Source organism: Diceros bicornis, chromosome 7 (genome assembly GCF_020826845.1).
Source record: "Diceros bicornis minor isolate mBicDic1 chromosome 7, mDicBic1.mat.cur, whole genome shotgun sequence".
Classification (NCBI taxonomy): domain Eukaryota; kingdom Metazoa; phylum Chordata; class Mammalia; order Perissodactyla; family Rhinocerotidae; genus Diceros; species Diceros bicornis.
In genome coordinates, this window is record NC_080746.1 from 10,606,283 (window position 1) to 10,622,343 (window position 16,061).

The following is a 16,061-nucleotide window of genomic DNA, read 5'->3' on the forward strand; positions in this document are numbered from 1 at the left end:
CTGGACACAGCTCCAGGAATTGTCAGCAGTCAAGACTTCCTCTCCTTCCCCATTCCTGGGACCTTTCCCCTGAGGGATGGGGCGAGGGTGGGCATGTGAGGGCTAGGGGAGGAGCAGTGGCCGCACCAGCTTGGGTGATGAAAACCCTCGGAGCCTAGGGTGCAGCTGGGAAAAACAAAGGCCTTTGAGGGAGGTGGAGCATGGTGGAAGAGGGGGCACTAAGTTCAGAGCTCTCCACTGCAATGGGGGGAATTTGTCAGCAGAGGGCAGTAGAGACTTCCTCCTGTCTCGTCTCCCTCATCACATGCGGTGACTGTGCCAGACTTGGCTATCTTCCTCCCCACACAGGGAAACTGAGGTCACCCAGAGAGCCCTTCCAAGGGTAGTCAGGTCAACATGGGGTATGCTGAGGCCTCCAAATTTTCTCTAGTCCAGGGTCCCACTAACCACAGAAAAAGAGAATGGCACACCAGAATTACGGTAGGTAATAATATTTACTGAAAACTCGGCCACATTCAGTACTGGTTTGGTGGATACATCAGAAAGAGGTTGCATAACATTAGGCGGGTGGAGGGGGCTGGGAGGAGGACACGTAGGGGCACGTGTGTGCGGGTGTGCCTGTGCTGGGGTGGGACGCCTGTCCAAAGTGGTAAGTGGAAGGGGGTGTGTGTGTGTGTGTGTGTGTTTTAACAAGACAAAAGAACCAGAAAAGGCAATGTCTTTTATCACACTGCACGTTGCAAAAGTCTCACGCCAAAAAAAGCTAGACTTTCCTCTACCTATATCATCAAAAGGGAGTAAAAAATGATTGGATCACCCAGATTATAAATAAGGTTATTTGTTTCTCAAAAATCCCTATTAAAACATTAAATATCAGCTCTTTTGGGGGAGAAATACATTCATTTCAGGGAGACCTCAGGAAAGCAACCATCCTTTTGCTCCGCCCCAACCAGGTGGGGGAGGGGAAGCCCCACAGGGCCCTGAGGGTCCCCTCAAGTTGAGCCAGGCAGCCACTCACATCCTGCCACTGAAGGAGATGGCTGATGCACAATTTACAAATGAAACTGCAGGTCCATTAAATTAAATCCAATGGAAAACACACGTGTGATCAGTCCTGTCATTCACAGCCATGGGGTGAGAGGGGCCAGAAAGAGGGGGTGCCAATCATGATGGCCTGGAAGTTGGGGTGGGAGTGTGTGTGTTAGGGCAGATGGTGGACAGCCTGCTGCTCACGGGGCCCCAGTTCCTCCTGTGCTGTGTATGGTGGTGGTGTGTAGAACAGTGAGGCAGGCAGGGTGGGGCACCAATTGGCTCCTGGGTCCGTTTCTCTGGGCCCTCCCCCACCTTTGGATATTGAAGGGAGGAGGGATGTAGCACCTTCTCCAGCCCCTGGCTTCCCATTGGGCTGGATGCTTCTTTCCAATGTTTCTTCTGCCTTCTCTGAAGGATAGAATGAAGAAGAGAGGACAGAGGTCGATGGCGCCAGCCTGGGAGCAGAGGGACGGCCATGAGGGACTTGAGGGGTGGACAGATTCCAAGCTAACCTGGCTCCACCCTCTCTGATGGTCTATGAAGGGGGTAGAACATCTGAGGAGCTCCATCTGAGGGCTGGAACATTTGGGATAAGACACCACTGTCCTGTTGTTACAGAAGCTGAGTTCTGCGACCACCCAGGGATGGCTGTGGTCCCCAAAGTCACCTTGATATGGCTCCTAGCCCAGGTTCAGCCATCTCCTTGGGTCCTGGAGCCAACCCAGGTGAAGGGACTCCTCTTAACCTCCTACAATCTGAGCCCACCAGCTCACCGTCTGTTTCTAGGGGAGAGAGGAGGCGGCTCTGCTCACTCCCATCCCTCTCTCCCAAGTCCATGGCTGCCCCTGCCCAGAGTAGGGTCTTGGAGGAATGAGCTGGAGCCTGAAGGAATCCAGGCCCCACTCAGATCTGCAAGATGTGATGTCTCAGGTCCCCCCACTCCTCCAGCCACTGGTTACACTTTTGGGCTCCCTCCCACCCTTGAATGTCTCTCAAAGGAGCTGAGAACCTTCTGAGGGTAAAACCCAAACCCCCTGTGTCTCTCCCTTTCTTCCTAACTCTGTCCCCTGGCAAAGGTTCACTCTGCCAACAGCACCGATCCACCTCACAGTGCAGGGCTTGTAAACAACTCAAGTCCTTCAGTGGGGGGGCCATGGATGCCATTTGTCCTCAGGGATTTGGTGAGTCCAGATCTCACTCCTGCCTTTCCATACAGGCTACGTGACTGGCTCCGCTAGATGGAGTCCTCCGCAGTTCTAGGGAAGTGGGGCTGGGTCCTCATCGAAGCTTGGTGGTTGGGAGGGAGCAGGTGTCTCTTCTGCATTTCTTCAAGCTACTGATTTTGGGAAGCTAAGCCCAACTTCCTTGGTGCTGCCTGCCCATGTCCCCTTCCCCCGCACCCTGAAGCCCTTCTGACGACACTCCTCTCCTGCTCGGTGATCAGTGCCATCTGGGCTGCCCGACTACTCCAGGGAGTCACTGTGTTCCAAGCCCAGGTCGCTGACATTCGTCGTCTGCAGCTCGTCGGCCTCCTCCTCCAGGTCCTCTTCCTCTTCCTCTTCCATCTCATCCTCATCCTCTTCTTCTGTCCCATCCAGTGAGTCATCGTGTGCAGCCATCATAGCCTGCTGCATAGCCATGGTGGCATTGTCTGAGGACAGGGACTGCAGGTTGTCCAAGTTGATGGAACCTACGTGAGAGATGAAGGCAGGGGTCAGGCCCGGGAAACTCAGTGTTGGACCAAGTCGATGGGGTGGTGAGCTCCTAAGCCGGACAATTCCCTGGTATGAAGGCTCCGTCCACTCACTTGTCAGCCATGCCCTGCCCCATCCCAAGCAGCAGCACTCCTAGTTACCATTTCCTGAGAATCTTATATTTATATGTGTTACACACTTTTGACTTTCTAAGAATTCTGTAAGGTAGGTATAATTATCCCCATTCTACAGAGGAGGAAACTAAGTCTCAGACAGTTAAGTCTGTCAAGGTCACACAATCAGTCATGATAGAGTTGGAATTCTATCCCACGCTGGTCTAGCTCAAATCTATTGATTCCCACTACACCTCATATGATGATTGCCTCCCACACAGGAACCCATACACAGCCAGATAAATGCACGTATACATGAAGGTATGCACACACACACGCACACCTCCACTCCACTTCCCACATAGAGCTATCTCCACATGCCAAGCTATAAAATATCTGGCTCATTGAATTATTCATTGTGCACCAGGTGACCGGCAATTGGAAAAGTGTATATGGAGGGTGTGATCGAGAAGCTGGGAAAACAAAGCTCTTCCTGGCCTCCGTTCACAAGCCAGCTGCCTGCTTCAGTATTTATAGGTGGCCCTGGCTCTTAGGGAACTGTGCAGACACTGATTGGCGTTAAGGAACTTGGGGTGGGTGTGGGAGTGAGAGGGGGGCTCTGCAGAGTAGTCATTAACTCAGATGACCATAGACTCCCACTCGTCTCTGAGATTGCTTTCGGCTTGTTAAAACATATGCAAAAACATCCCCTTCTTTCAGGCTTACACACATCCTTTGATGGAGATCAGGTAGGGATAACTATTGTGACAGAGGGCCACTGCCACTCAAGTGAGTGAGTTCAGCCCTTGAATCTTTGCACAGCCTACCCTGAAGGAGCTCCAGGAGGTCCCCCACCAGCCAGCCCCCAGCCTAGAGTACACCCAGCCCCAGTTCTTACCATCGGGGTTTGTCCCTGGGGCACCACCCTGCTGCTGCAGCACCCCCGCAGCAATGGAGTTGGGCCAGAATCTTTGGGTGGGCCGGTGCTGTGACTTGATCTTCTTGGCTTTAGGGGCAGGGTCTGGGTTGCTGGCATCAAGCATGGGCTGCAGGATGCGCCTCCGGGCATTGATGAACCTGCCCAGAGGTAAAGGTGGAGACCTGGTTAGTCACCCCCTGGGTGGTGGTGGGGGTGTGTGTGCGTGTGTGTGATCTATGCGTGTGTGCAGAGAGCGCTAAGCTACTTCCAGCCTCTCAGCAGCTGATCCATTGTAGAGAACAGCCTGGGATCTGCTCTAGGGTATAAAAGCCCAGCTAGGAGAAGAGCCCTGGGCACTGAGAAGCTCCTGAAGTCACCTGGGGCTTGGTAACCATGAAGCAGCTTGGGACAAATGCGTGAGGAAGGTCAGAAATCTCGGCTCAAGACTTGTCAGGACTGAACAGAGGAAGGAAGAGCCCCCTTAGTCAAAGGAACTAACTTCTGACTTCTCTCCAGAGGGCTGTGGGCTCAGATCAGAGGCCCCAGCTCTTGGGTCCACTCCCATCCAGCCAGACCTTGCTCTCTGAGATTTCTATGACAGCCCACTCAAACACAGAGAAGGGGGAAACTGAGATCCTGGTGGGGTCAGAACAGCCTACTCTTCCTCCTCCATCCCACTCCCAGCTTTGCAGAGTGTTTCAGTTTGTGTTCAGCTCACTTGGGTGGAGGTAGACCAGATGACTACAGTGGCCCCTCCAGTTCTCAGAACCAGGTGTTCCTGTGTGTCTCTGCAGTACAGGTGGGGCTGGGTTTTCTACTCAGCCAGAAGCTTCCAGTGATGCTGCTGACACAATTTCCCAGCAGAGGGCGCTGACAAGCCGCAGATGAAGCTATAGACGCCAGTGTTGATTCTGTCTTTCTGCTTCTAGCCCAAATGGGAGGACTGGCATGGCAGCTGGGCTAAGACTGAGGCAGGACTGGGCAGTCTAGCCTCTTTTCCCTGCTATGCATTCTCTGGCTGAGCAAGTGGCTCCTGGATCTGAGAGCCTTTCAGCAGGTGATGCTAACTCACCAGTTATTTACTTGCAGGAGGGTAAGGTTTGTCTGGGCTGCAATCTGCCTCTTCTCATCCTCCGTGGGGTAGGGGTGCTGAAATGAGAGGTGAAGGGGTAATGAGGGGTGGGCACGTGGTGGCCTGGTCCTCCTAGAGACCACACCCATATCACAGGCACTATCCTGGGCCAGGCAGTCGCAGTGGTTTAGAAGCCCAAACTGGGAAAAGTGTACTGTTTGTCCCCCCCAAAAAACGAGCCCAGAGCTTGGAGGGAGGCCACCCCGTGTCTGTGGCTCCACCTTCAGGGCCCCCGGCCCTCAGCCCAGCCCCCCATGATGGGGGCCAAGGTGGTTTCCCAAGAGTCAGTAAAGTTCAATATTGTAGCTTCCCAGGCACTTGCCCATCCTTCTCACTTGGTCCTCACAGCCACCCCCCAGCAGGCAGGCAGGCATTATTAGTGTTAGGATTCACAATGGCATCAAAAGCCCACAGGACGATCACAGGTGATAAATGGGGTGAATGAATCAATTCAATTTAAATTAACTGATATTTACTGAATATCTACTATGTGCCCAGATTTATGCTAGGCATCTTAGGAGACAGAAGTAGGAGACTACTACTTGTATAGTACTTTATAACCTGTAAAATGTTTTCATGCATTTCATTTCATTTAACAACGCATATCATTAAAACTCGTAAGATAAGCAGATTAGGCATTGTTATTCCCACTTTACAGATGAAGAAATTGAATGACTTCTCCAATGTCCCTCAGATGGTGGCACCAGCTTGGAACTCAGTTCAGATTTGGGTCCAGTTTTCCTCCCATTCCTTCATGATGCCACTGAGTCAGTGTCTTTGTGGGATGAGTGAGGAAGTGGTAAGCTACCTGCCAGAGTCCTCAGTGCACTTCAGTCCATGCACCTGTTACGTCTGTCTCCCTCTCTTCGATTGTGCTTCATGAGGGCAGAGACCATGTCTTATTAATGTATCCCCAGTGCCTTCCACGTGCAAATGACGTACAAATGACTGCTGAGTGAAAGAAAGCAGACACCAAGCAATAGGTGCTATGGTTTGGGTAACCAGCATTAGAGAAGATTAGAAGAAGGAGAAACGGGTCTTGGCCAGAGTGCAGGGAAGGCTGAACAGGTCACATTGAAGAATAGGAAGGTCTGGGGTGGCAGTGGGAAGGGGGTCCTTCTGGCTCCCACTGGGTGGTGAGCCACACTATAACTGGGTCTATGCGTCTTCGTGTCTTTCTCAGGCTCCGCACAAGACCTGGCACCCATGCAATAAAGGTGTGATGAGTGTCTGAATGGTTAGGCCTGACCCTGGAAGCTAGGGGAGATTTGGGGGCTCTTCAGGCAGAGGGCCAAACCATCCAGCATGCTCAGGCCAGGATCACTCCTCATGGCTGAGGTGGATACAAAGCGGTACTTGGGCTTTCTGAAGTCCCAGAGACCAGGACTCAAATTCGGGCTCTATCATGACAAGCTGTGAGATCTCAGGCATGTCACTTAACCCTACATCATAAAGTCGTCTAATGATTAAATGAAATTATACTTGTAAAGTGCTCAATAAGAGGCGGCTCTTCATACTATTATTATTGGATGATGTCGGCAAAGTGCTTAAAGCTCTCTAAGAAATGAGTTTGAGATCAACAGCCTTGGTACTCCTCTCAATGTCAGTGAGAAAGGAAAGCAACCTCTTGGCGTGCCCTGACTGAAGCAATCAGGATCATGTGTTGTTTTAATTCACACCTCTGACCCCGACCGCTCTGCTAGGGCAGCTGGGACTTGTGATTCATACAATATTAAGATTCTAACAAGAAGGGAAGCACATCAGTGTCACAGGAGCCAATTTCATCCTAATTGGGAAGGAGCAGATGGAGGCTGGGAGGAGAGACTGCAGGCCCCAAGGGGCAGAGGAGCAGGGGCTCTGTGCGTTCTCACACCTTCTGGGAAGGGGTGGTGCCCAACCCTTACTCCCTGACTCCGTGGAGTTCCAATCTCCCTTGCCATGAGGAGCCAAGCAGCCTCCCTGTCCGTGGCTGGTCTGAGAACACAGCAAAAATATGGCAACTTTCTGGCCTTCTCTGGCCCCACTAGGCTCTTTTATGTCTTCATGCTTTTGCACATACTGTTCCCTCCACTGGAATGCTCTTTCTCCCACTTTTCCACTGCACGCGTTTCTGAGCTTCTGTAAAGACCAGTCACAGATCAAACCCTCTGTGAGGCCTTCCCCAGCTCCCTAGGGCAAAGTCAGTCACCACTGCATTTGAATAATTGCATTTAGCCCACTCTGTGGTAATGTGCATCTCCCCACTATCCTGGGAGTTGCTCTCAGGCAGAGACCTGGTCTTATCAGACATTGTATCTCGTGTCCAGACCAGTAACAGACAGAGTAGATGTTCAATGTCCGTGTATGGAACAGATGAGTGAACCAACACAAGAAGATGGCCGAATTGTTCCCTGAGCAGAGCAAGGCTGGCCTTGCCAACTGTGCTGATTCATCAGCCCACAAATGCTGGGAATCTGCTGCATCCTGGGTACCCGCAAGTGAAAGATACCTGCTTGTAAGAGCTCACAGCGTAGAGAGAAAGGCCACAGACAAAGGAACACACCCGCTATGAAAAGGTGGTGTGTAAGTACCCATTGGGTGGTAATTGAAGGGTGGGCTGCACTGCTCAGAGAAGGCTTCCCCAAGGAGGTGGGACTTCAGGTGGACTTGGAAGAACAGCCAAGCCAGTTTAGTAAAGGAGGGGATGGGCATTCCAGGCTGCAGCCTTGCACTAGGACTTATATTTAAGCCAGTCAGATGCAAATCTCTTCCACTATTAAAGACCTCCAGAGAAGGAAATCCTTCAGCCTCTCACAGAAGGATGATGTTTGCTGTCTCTAAGGAGGCTTCTAATGTGGGCCTCCCTTCTGACTGGATGTCATAAATCCATAGATTAACATACTCCCATTTAATGCAGACAGATAAGAGGCAGTGTCACCAGAAGTTGCAGGTTGTTCTCTTATGGATAAGGATATAAACCTCTTATCCTCCCTCAGTGCAAGTCCCACGACCCACCCCTCCTGGGACCAGTGTCTCAGGAGGCACGGAGTGGAGGCCATGGGGTGAGTAGCAGCATTTGGGCCAGCTTTGGGGACAGGTGTGTCGGCCAGAACATTCCTGGCATCACATCTGGGTGCTTATGAGAGCAGTCCAGCTCACACTTGCCTGAGACCAGATGATTCCTGAGGACAGAGTCAAAATGGTCCTGGCCCCTGGACAGACCTCGATTTGGTCAGTGCTACTTTTAGCACAATTGGAAAGGCTCGGGGCCAAGGACGAGAAGAGGAATCAGAGGAGACGGTGGTAAGCCATCAAGCCATGGTATCTGCTCTCTGATCACTATTTGGAGGAACTTTCTTGGAGTTGGGAGGGAAGGGCACAGGCAGCAGCTCTCTGGAAGTAGACAATTCTTCCTTGAAAAAGAGATACAGAATGGACCAGAAAATGACAGACCCTTCTCAGGGCGAGCGTGGAGCCTCCCATGACTAGGCAGTGCTGCCTGGTGGTTAAGAGCATGGCCTTTTGAGAAGTCAAGTCCTGCACTCACCACTTATCAGCTGTGTGACCTTGGCAATTTGTTGTTTTATGTCTTCCATCCTTAGTTTCCTCAGCTTAACATGGAAATAACAAAATCGTGCCTACTCCTTGGACTTTGGGGATGATTTAATGAGATAATGCCGGTAAAGCATGTATGCTCCATTGACTCACTCTGCCCAAGAATAGTGAGGCCTCCCAGACATCGTATCGTTGACTATTCAAAGTCTCCAGAGAAGGGAATGGCAATATTTATACTGAGTAGGCATTTCATGACACTGCCATCAGGAAGTTCCTCTGAAATCTAACCTAAACTCTCTCCCACCTCTCTCTGACACCTCCCTATATAGCTCCATAACTCAAGTCTCATCTGTGCTAAACTGAAGCTGAAAGCATCTTTCAGTTTGGATGGCGGGTTCCCCCCAGGGTTCTGGGTCTGAAAGAAGCTTGGCCAGAGCTGGTTCATAGGTCCCTGGCCACACCTTTCATTCAAAGCCCACCCTGAGACTGTCCTTGCACCTCCTAGTCCATGCAGACGAGCAGGAGGCCAGCTAGGTCACTGAGGGACACCACACATGGATGCAGCAGATGGTGGAGCAGGGCTTGGAGCCAGCTCTCCTTTCCCACCTTCCCACTGTGACCAGCACCGCGCTGGAGCCAACCACAGCCTCCCTCCCTTCTCACTTGCTCACTCACTCACTCACTCCCTTCTCACTCCTGATCAACTATCGGCCGTGTGGCCTGCTGTGGCCACAACTCTGCTGGCATGGCATTGCTCGAGGAGGGTCAGAGGCAAACCAGAGGGAGGCAGCCAGGACACGGAGGGGCCCTGAAACAACCACATTTCATCACCTCTAAGATGCCATCGACGGCAGGGTGCACCTTGATTTCAGAGATGCTAAAATGGAGAAAACAACCCTTTCAGAATGGAGAGAAGCACAGTAAGTCACCCAAGGAATTTCTCTTTCCTAGTGTAATTGCCCTTGCTCAGGTCTTCCATTCTTTTATTTTCTCTTTCTTTCTCACTCCCCTCCTCACTTACAATTGTGCACACACAGAAAGGTACAAAGAACTGAAATCTACTGCTGCATATACTATTGCAAACACTCATGTGACCACCACCTAGGTCAAAAAATAGGATATCCCCAGCACCCCAGAAGCCCCTCTTCTGGTCCCTCCCAATCACTACCCCCAAAGATATCCTCCCCGAAGATAATCTAGTTTTTACAGTAATTACTTTCTTGCATTTCTTTATAGTTTTACCACCTATGTTACATCTTTAACCATTATGGCTTAGTCTTGCCTAGTTTTGGAACCCTATATAAACGGAATCATACAGCATGGAATATTTCATTCCACAGTACGGTTGTGAGATTCATCTATGGTTGTTCTGTGTAACTAGATATTCATTTTCATTGCTGTATAGTTTCCATTGTAAAAATCTACTGCCTTCCCATTCTTCACCCTCCTGCAATCTCAAAACTATTCTCCTTCCCTTTCGTTTCAATTTCAACCCATCCTTTACACTGCAGCGAGGGTGGTCCTTCCCTCAACCCCTTAAGCCCATTCCGACGCCCCTCCTGTGAGCTCTACCAGGATTCTGCATGCTACAAGGATGATCTGTTTAGTTATCTGTCACCCCAACCAGACGGGATGCGCGTTTTTGAGAAACGGGACCATGCCGTTCTCCCCCTCCCACCGCGTCAGTGCTGAGGAGAATGGCAGGCACATTGTGAGCGTTCACTACGTATTTGCTGAATGAATGATCACAGGAACCCAAGGGGTAACTGGGACTTTTCACCACTTCTTTTGTGTGTGTTTGTGGGTGTGAGGATGGGGGAAGAGGGTGGGAACATCAATGATTTGGACTCCCCAGGAGGTCTTCCTAGAATCAGGTTGCCCTTCTTATTAACAGGGCTGTTCCTGCAATTGACTGTTTTGTGCATATTTGTGGGGGAAGGGGCAGCAGAAGAGGGTAATTAGCAGTTCCTGGAGGTGCGCTGGCCGGCTCTCGAGAGGAGGCTGGGAGGCAGCACTGTGAGGAGTAGGTAAGAACATGGACTCCAGAGACAGGCTGTCTGGCTTTGAATCCTGGTCTCTCACCAGCTCGAGCCCTGGGGCTTGTTAATCAGTTTCCTCTTCTGTAAAATGAGGAAAATAACTCCGCCCACCTCAGGGCTGTAACAAGGATCAAACGAGTTAATATTTGAAAAGTGCTTAGAATAGTGCCTGGCACACTCCATGAGTGTTTGTTTAATAAATAAATAACAGAAAATAAATCTGCTGCTCAGTGCACGTGGCTCCATCTCTGTAAAAGCCACAGGTTGTTTTCCCGACAGATGGCAAGAGCAGCCCCTTCTGCACATGTGTAAATGTGCTCCTTTTTTGCAAATGGGTTTTATTTCCTGGATGCTGGGACTGTGCCAGCCCCTGTGCACATAGGATGGGGGCATTTTCTCCTAACCTGGGTCTCAGGCTTCTTGTGGCGGATGTTGTGAGGTTGTACATCTCCCCTGGCCATTTTTTAGGTGGAATCTTTGAGAGCTGCAGGCTCCCGTGGAGTGTCCTGCGGCTCAGGGCAAGCCAGGGGTCTCCCACTCCCCATCTCTTTTCAGTTCAGCTCTATCCAACCCTGCAGCTGATGAGCCTGTTGCCAACAAGGCCCAGTCTTCGATGGAGGTCACCAATCTCGCCTCCTTCCCTGGCGACTCATTGCTGCTGAAAAGACTTGTTCCAGTGTGGCACACACCCGGGGCTGCCCCAACACACCTCTGACACTCCATCCTTCCTGGGGAGGCAGAGGGCAGCTTCCGGGCGTCTGTTCTCTCTACAGTGAAGGGTGGGTGGGAGAAAAACACTGTCAGGCCACAGGCAGGAACCTGAGACCCAGTGTTTCTCTGGCCAGAGAGATGAATGCAGCTAAGAACCCAGTTGGCCTGACTTCCAGCCTCCTGCTGTGCCTTCCACCGAAGCTCTGTGGGTTCAGATGCCTGAGCTGCATGGGAGGGAAGACAGTCACAGCCGTGACAAGGGGCCACACGGTTCCCCAGCCTCCAAGGGTGAGAGTAAGGGGAGAAGAGGATTTTATGCTCATGACAACCAGGAGGAGAGGTCAGTCCCTGTGGTCAGCAAGAATCACAGGCCAGATGGGCACTGATGATCAGTCGGAAGATAGTTCTCATTCAAATGACTCCTCTGTCTTCTCTTCCTACCCGATCCTAAATCCTAGCCATCCTTCCAGGCCTGGCCCAGATCCCAGCTCCTCCATCAAACTCTGTTAACCAGCACTTCAATACTGCACAGAGCCCTAGAGGTCCCTGAGGCCAGCCTCTCCCACAGGCAGGAGTCCCTTACACCAGTGCTTTCAGCAATGCTCCCCAAATAAGTTATTGGTGTGTAGAGATAGTGCCGTCCTCAGCCCCAGGAGTGGCTTGGTGGGGTCTGGGGCAGCGAGAGTCCCCTGGCTGGTCTCCAGCTGCAAGCAGCCTCATTGGTTTACTATCATTTTTTATGTGTGCCATCCTGAAAAAGGTAGGGAAGCTTGGCTCTGAGGTGCCAACATCACTCAGTGTGGCAGCCCTTTGCTCTGATGGTTGGAAAGGTCTTTCTGTTGAACTCAAGTCTGCCTCCCTACTCATCCAGCCAGAGAGCACAGACGGTCCTCTGAAGTCACACACACGTCTACAGCACCGCTCACTTCAGAACAGGAGTTGCCACCACGTATCTGACGCCTACAGTTTTGGGCTAATTTTGAATACTTACAGTCTTCACAGAGTACTCTGCAAAAGTACTTGACAGGTTTTCTCATTGACTTCTCAAGGCACCTATGAAATAGGCATGATTATTCCCATTTTATGCATGAGGAAACAGCCCAGAGGGGTTAAGGAACAGGCCCAGGTTATACAAGTAGTAAGTGGCAGAGCAGGAACTCATACCCCCGTATTTTTAACCATGTCCTCTCCACCTCTGTGCTAGACCATCTCTCAGGACTGTTCTAACATATTATTGATCATCTTCACCATAGGTGGGTATTGTTATCTCGACGTTATGAAGAGGAAACTAACATCAGAGAAGTTAATTGACCTGTTCAAGGTCATATAGCAAGTGAAAAACAGAGCTGGGCTCACTTGCAGGTCTGTCTGCCTGCACAGCCCCTGTTCCTTACTACGGCACACCGCGCTGAAGGGACAAGCCTTTCTACAGACCAAACAGCCCCACTCCTTCAGCATTCATCACATGACTTGTTTCCTGTTAGCGCCATTTGAACAGACGTTTCTCCATCCTGGCTGCCCTTCTCTGGACACAACTTGTCAAAGGACCTTTTGAAATCTGATGCTCAGTCCTGGACACACTATTCTGGGTGTTTCTGACCAGCACAGATGGTCAAACTCCTCTCATCTGCATTGAAGCCTCCATTTTCGAACCCCTGAGTGTATGTGTTTGTATGGTTACGTCATGGGGTGACTGCCCATGATTTATGTGTATAATTTATTTCCCCAATTAAAATATCAGCCCGTGAGTGCTGAAATCATGTCTCATACCTGAGACGTAGGTGTTAGTGGGTAGATATGCTATTTGGAACTTAGGTCACATTTTTCCATAGAAACAAGTTATTTTAAAAACAGTTTTCCAAACTATCCCCAAGGCTAATTTAGTTAAAGATCTGTGTTCTGGTGGAGGGGAGCCCACTGGATTAGGAAGGACCAACAAGGGACCCTCCTCTATTTCAGGGGACAGAACTAAACCTGAGTGGATCTGAGATGGTGATCACGGACTGTGTCAGCCTCTCCTGTCTTTGTGCCCTGCTGACCCTCCCCAGCACCTCCTCTCACAAGCTTTGTGTTATCCTGCAGTCAGTGTTCTGACTCCAAGGCCTCGAGAACTTCAGGGTCAAATCTCCTGAAACTGTTCACGATGATGTAAGTAAAGCTTTCACCAGATTCTCAAAAGATTGGGAGCCTAGGAGAGGTTATGAATAATTGCTAGAAACCTTTCCCCTAGCACCCCATTCTGGCTTGCCTCCTCAAAATGCAGTGTTAAAAAATATTCTTATCTTCACCTTCTACCACTAACAAGCACTGGCATTCTTCCCATGAAGCTGGTCTTAGCTGAGTGGGAGTAGAAAAGCAAGCTTTTGAACTAATTCATACTAAGCTGTGAATGAATGATGGCCTCACAGCCTCTCCATAGGCATCTGCTTTTGACAGGGATTGGATAATTTTAAGTAGGTGTCTGATGAGCCGAATTTCATTCTGATGAGTGAAGATGGTGTGACGAAGTTAAAGGAAAAAGTGGCAGACAAGATATTCTGGAACAAGAATGGTTCAGTCTCCCTAAGCTATTTTCCTGCTTTTTAAGATTTCTTACTTTCCTCCACAGAAGCGTCAAGATGTCTCTCAGCGTTTTCCAAGGCAGGCCAGATTACGGGGACTCCCGGAGTGCGCCTGGAGGCCTCTGTAGCAGTAGCTGTGTCTGTGGCAGGACAAAGTACTTGCACACCCATCATCTTAGTCTATCCCCACAGCAATGCTATGAGCTGGACATTGTGTTTCTTATTTTACAGCAGATGAAACTGAGACCTAATGAGGTCAAGCAACTCGCCCCAGGGCCCTTACCAGGTAGAAGGGGCAGTGAAACTCAAATCCAGATCCTGCCTCCAGGGATCATGTCCTTCCATTGACCACGCTCTTTCTGCTTGTCAGAGACATCACTGTTTCTCAGACAGCTGCACAGATGATCCTGTAAGCAGGTCTCTGACAGGGACAGATGTATAATTCCTTGGGGCTTCATACAATGCCAGGCACAGGGAAAGTGGCAGGGCACGCAGAGAATGTTTGTTGAGTGATTGAAGGCAACACCAAGGGGCAGAGGCAACCAGCCGGATTTCAGCCCCACGCACCCTCCTTGGCCGGGGGCCTGTGTGCAGGGCACATGCTGTACCCGGGTCTGTGGCAGGCCTGTTTCCCCCAGCGGGGATGAGCCCAATGTGTGAGGCTCTAGCACTTTGGGTGAGAATAGCTAGGAATCTGACAAAGAGTCTCTGAGACAAGGACAGGCTCAGAATCATGTGGAGGACAGGAATGTTCATAGCAGCCTTACTCAGAAGCCAAAGTGGAAACAACCCAAATGTCCATCAACTGATGAACCAATAAACAAAATTCGGTGATCCATACAATGGCATATTGTTCAGCCATAAAACAGAATGAAGCACTGATGCATATTACAATATGGCTGAACTTGAAAATATTGTGTTACATGAAAGAAGCCAGTCACAAAAGATCACACATTTTATGATCCCATTCATGTGATATATCCAAAATAGGGAAATCCATACAGACAGAAAGTAGACTACTGGTTTCTAGGGGCTGGTTTCTAGGGTACAGAATTTCTTGTGCGGGTGATGAAAATATTCTGAAATCAAATAGTGATGATTGTACAACTTTGTAAGTGTATGAAAAACCTTTGAATTGTACAGTTTAAAAGGGTGAATTTTATGGTACGTGAATTATATTTCAATTTTTAAAAAACATACCGAGAAGGCCCCTGGTGCTTTTTGTGCACTCAGCTTTTACGGCTACAGTAGGGTTCATACAAGGGCGCTGGAGCCAGGCCCTCAGCTCTGCGTGGCCCGGTGGGGGAGCAGCCACCTCGAACACAGGGTGGGGGCGGGATGGCAGCAAGTGGAGTACAACTGTGAGCCTGGCTGGAGGCCACGCCAGGCCTGTGAGTGTGACGGGTGGAGAAGGGAGAGGAAAGGGGGAGATAGTAAGGTAGCCTCGCTGTATCTGAAAGCTAGGGCTGGGCACATAAAAATCTACCGCCTCTCCCAGGACGAGGCTCTGGGCCTCAGCTGTGAGCGGGGGTTCCTCTTTGCTTCACCTAGACTTTGCATGGGAGCTGAGAGATGCTGTGGTTGCTTGGGTCAATGCAGAGGCAGTACAGCCTAGTGGGTAAGAAATTAGAGCCCTGAGTCACACAGACCTGGGTTCAAAGCCTGTGGGACCTTGGGAAATGCATTACCTTCTTTTTTGGTTTTAAGAATTTTTTTAAATTAATTAATTAATTTTTTTGGTGAGGAAGATTGGCCCTGAGCTAACATCTGTGCCCATCTTCCTCTGTTTTGCATACAGGTTGCCTCCACAGCATGGCTTGATGAGCGGTGCGTAGGTCCGTGCCTGGGATCCGAACCCCAGGCCGCCAAAGTGGAGCGTGTGAACCTAACCACTACTCCATGGGGCCAGCCCCTGCATTACCTTCTTTGAGTGTGGTTTCATTATTGGTAAAATGAAGACAATAGTAGTCCCTACCTCCTGTGCTGGCTGGGTGGATTCAATGAGATGAGGCATGAAGACGCTTAGCAGGAATCTGGCACACTGCCCTGATTAATGAAGGAGTGGCTCCTTTGATACGTGACCGGGTGTTCTGGGGCTTGGTTTCCTCCCTGGGATCTCCCCGCACTCAGAGAATATTCTGTAAAGCTGCTCCTGTGCTTGGGTGGCAGCAGCACAGAGAACAGTCATGTTTTGCATGGAAATGAGCAGAACCACCCACCCGGCAGGGCACAGGGACACTGGGACCTGGGGCAGAGGGGATGCGGGTAGAAGCTGGGGAGGAAGAGCAGCGCCTCTCTCTCCCTCCGCCGTGGAGAGGACCCTCTG

At 50.5% G+C, this 16,061-nt stretch overlaps 1 protein-coding gene across 3 annotated transcripts in view; it reads right to left on the bottom strand.

Moving 5' to 3' along the window:
* Positions 1–483: 483 nt before the first annotated feature.
* The window catches only part of PKNOX2 (PBX/knotted 1 homeobox 2), a 186,486-nt gene continuing 170,908 nt past the window's right edge, over positions 484–16,061 (bottom strand). For all 3 annotated transcript variants that reach the window (XM_058544884.1, XM_058544883.1, XM_058544885.1), the window contains 3 exons: positions 4,831–4,907; positions 3,738–3,916; positions 484–2,722 (listed from right to left, as the gene is read on the bottom strand). In XM_058544884.1, the coding sequence (XP_058400867.1) occupies positions 2,496–2,722; positions 3,738–3,916; positions 4,831–4,907 (483 nt within the window). In that variant the 3' untranslated portion in view covers positions 484–2,495. The remainder of the gene's footprint in view (positions 2,723–3,737; positions 3,917–4,830; positions 4,908–16,061) is intronic.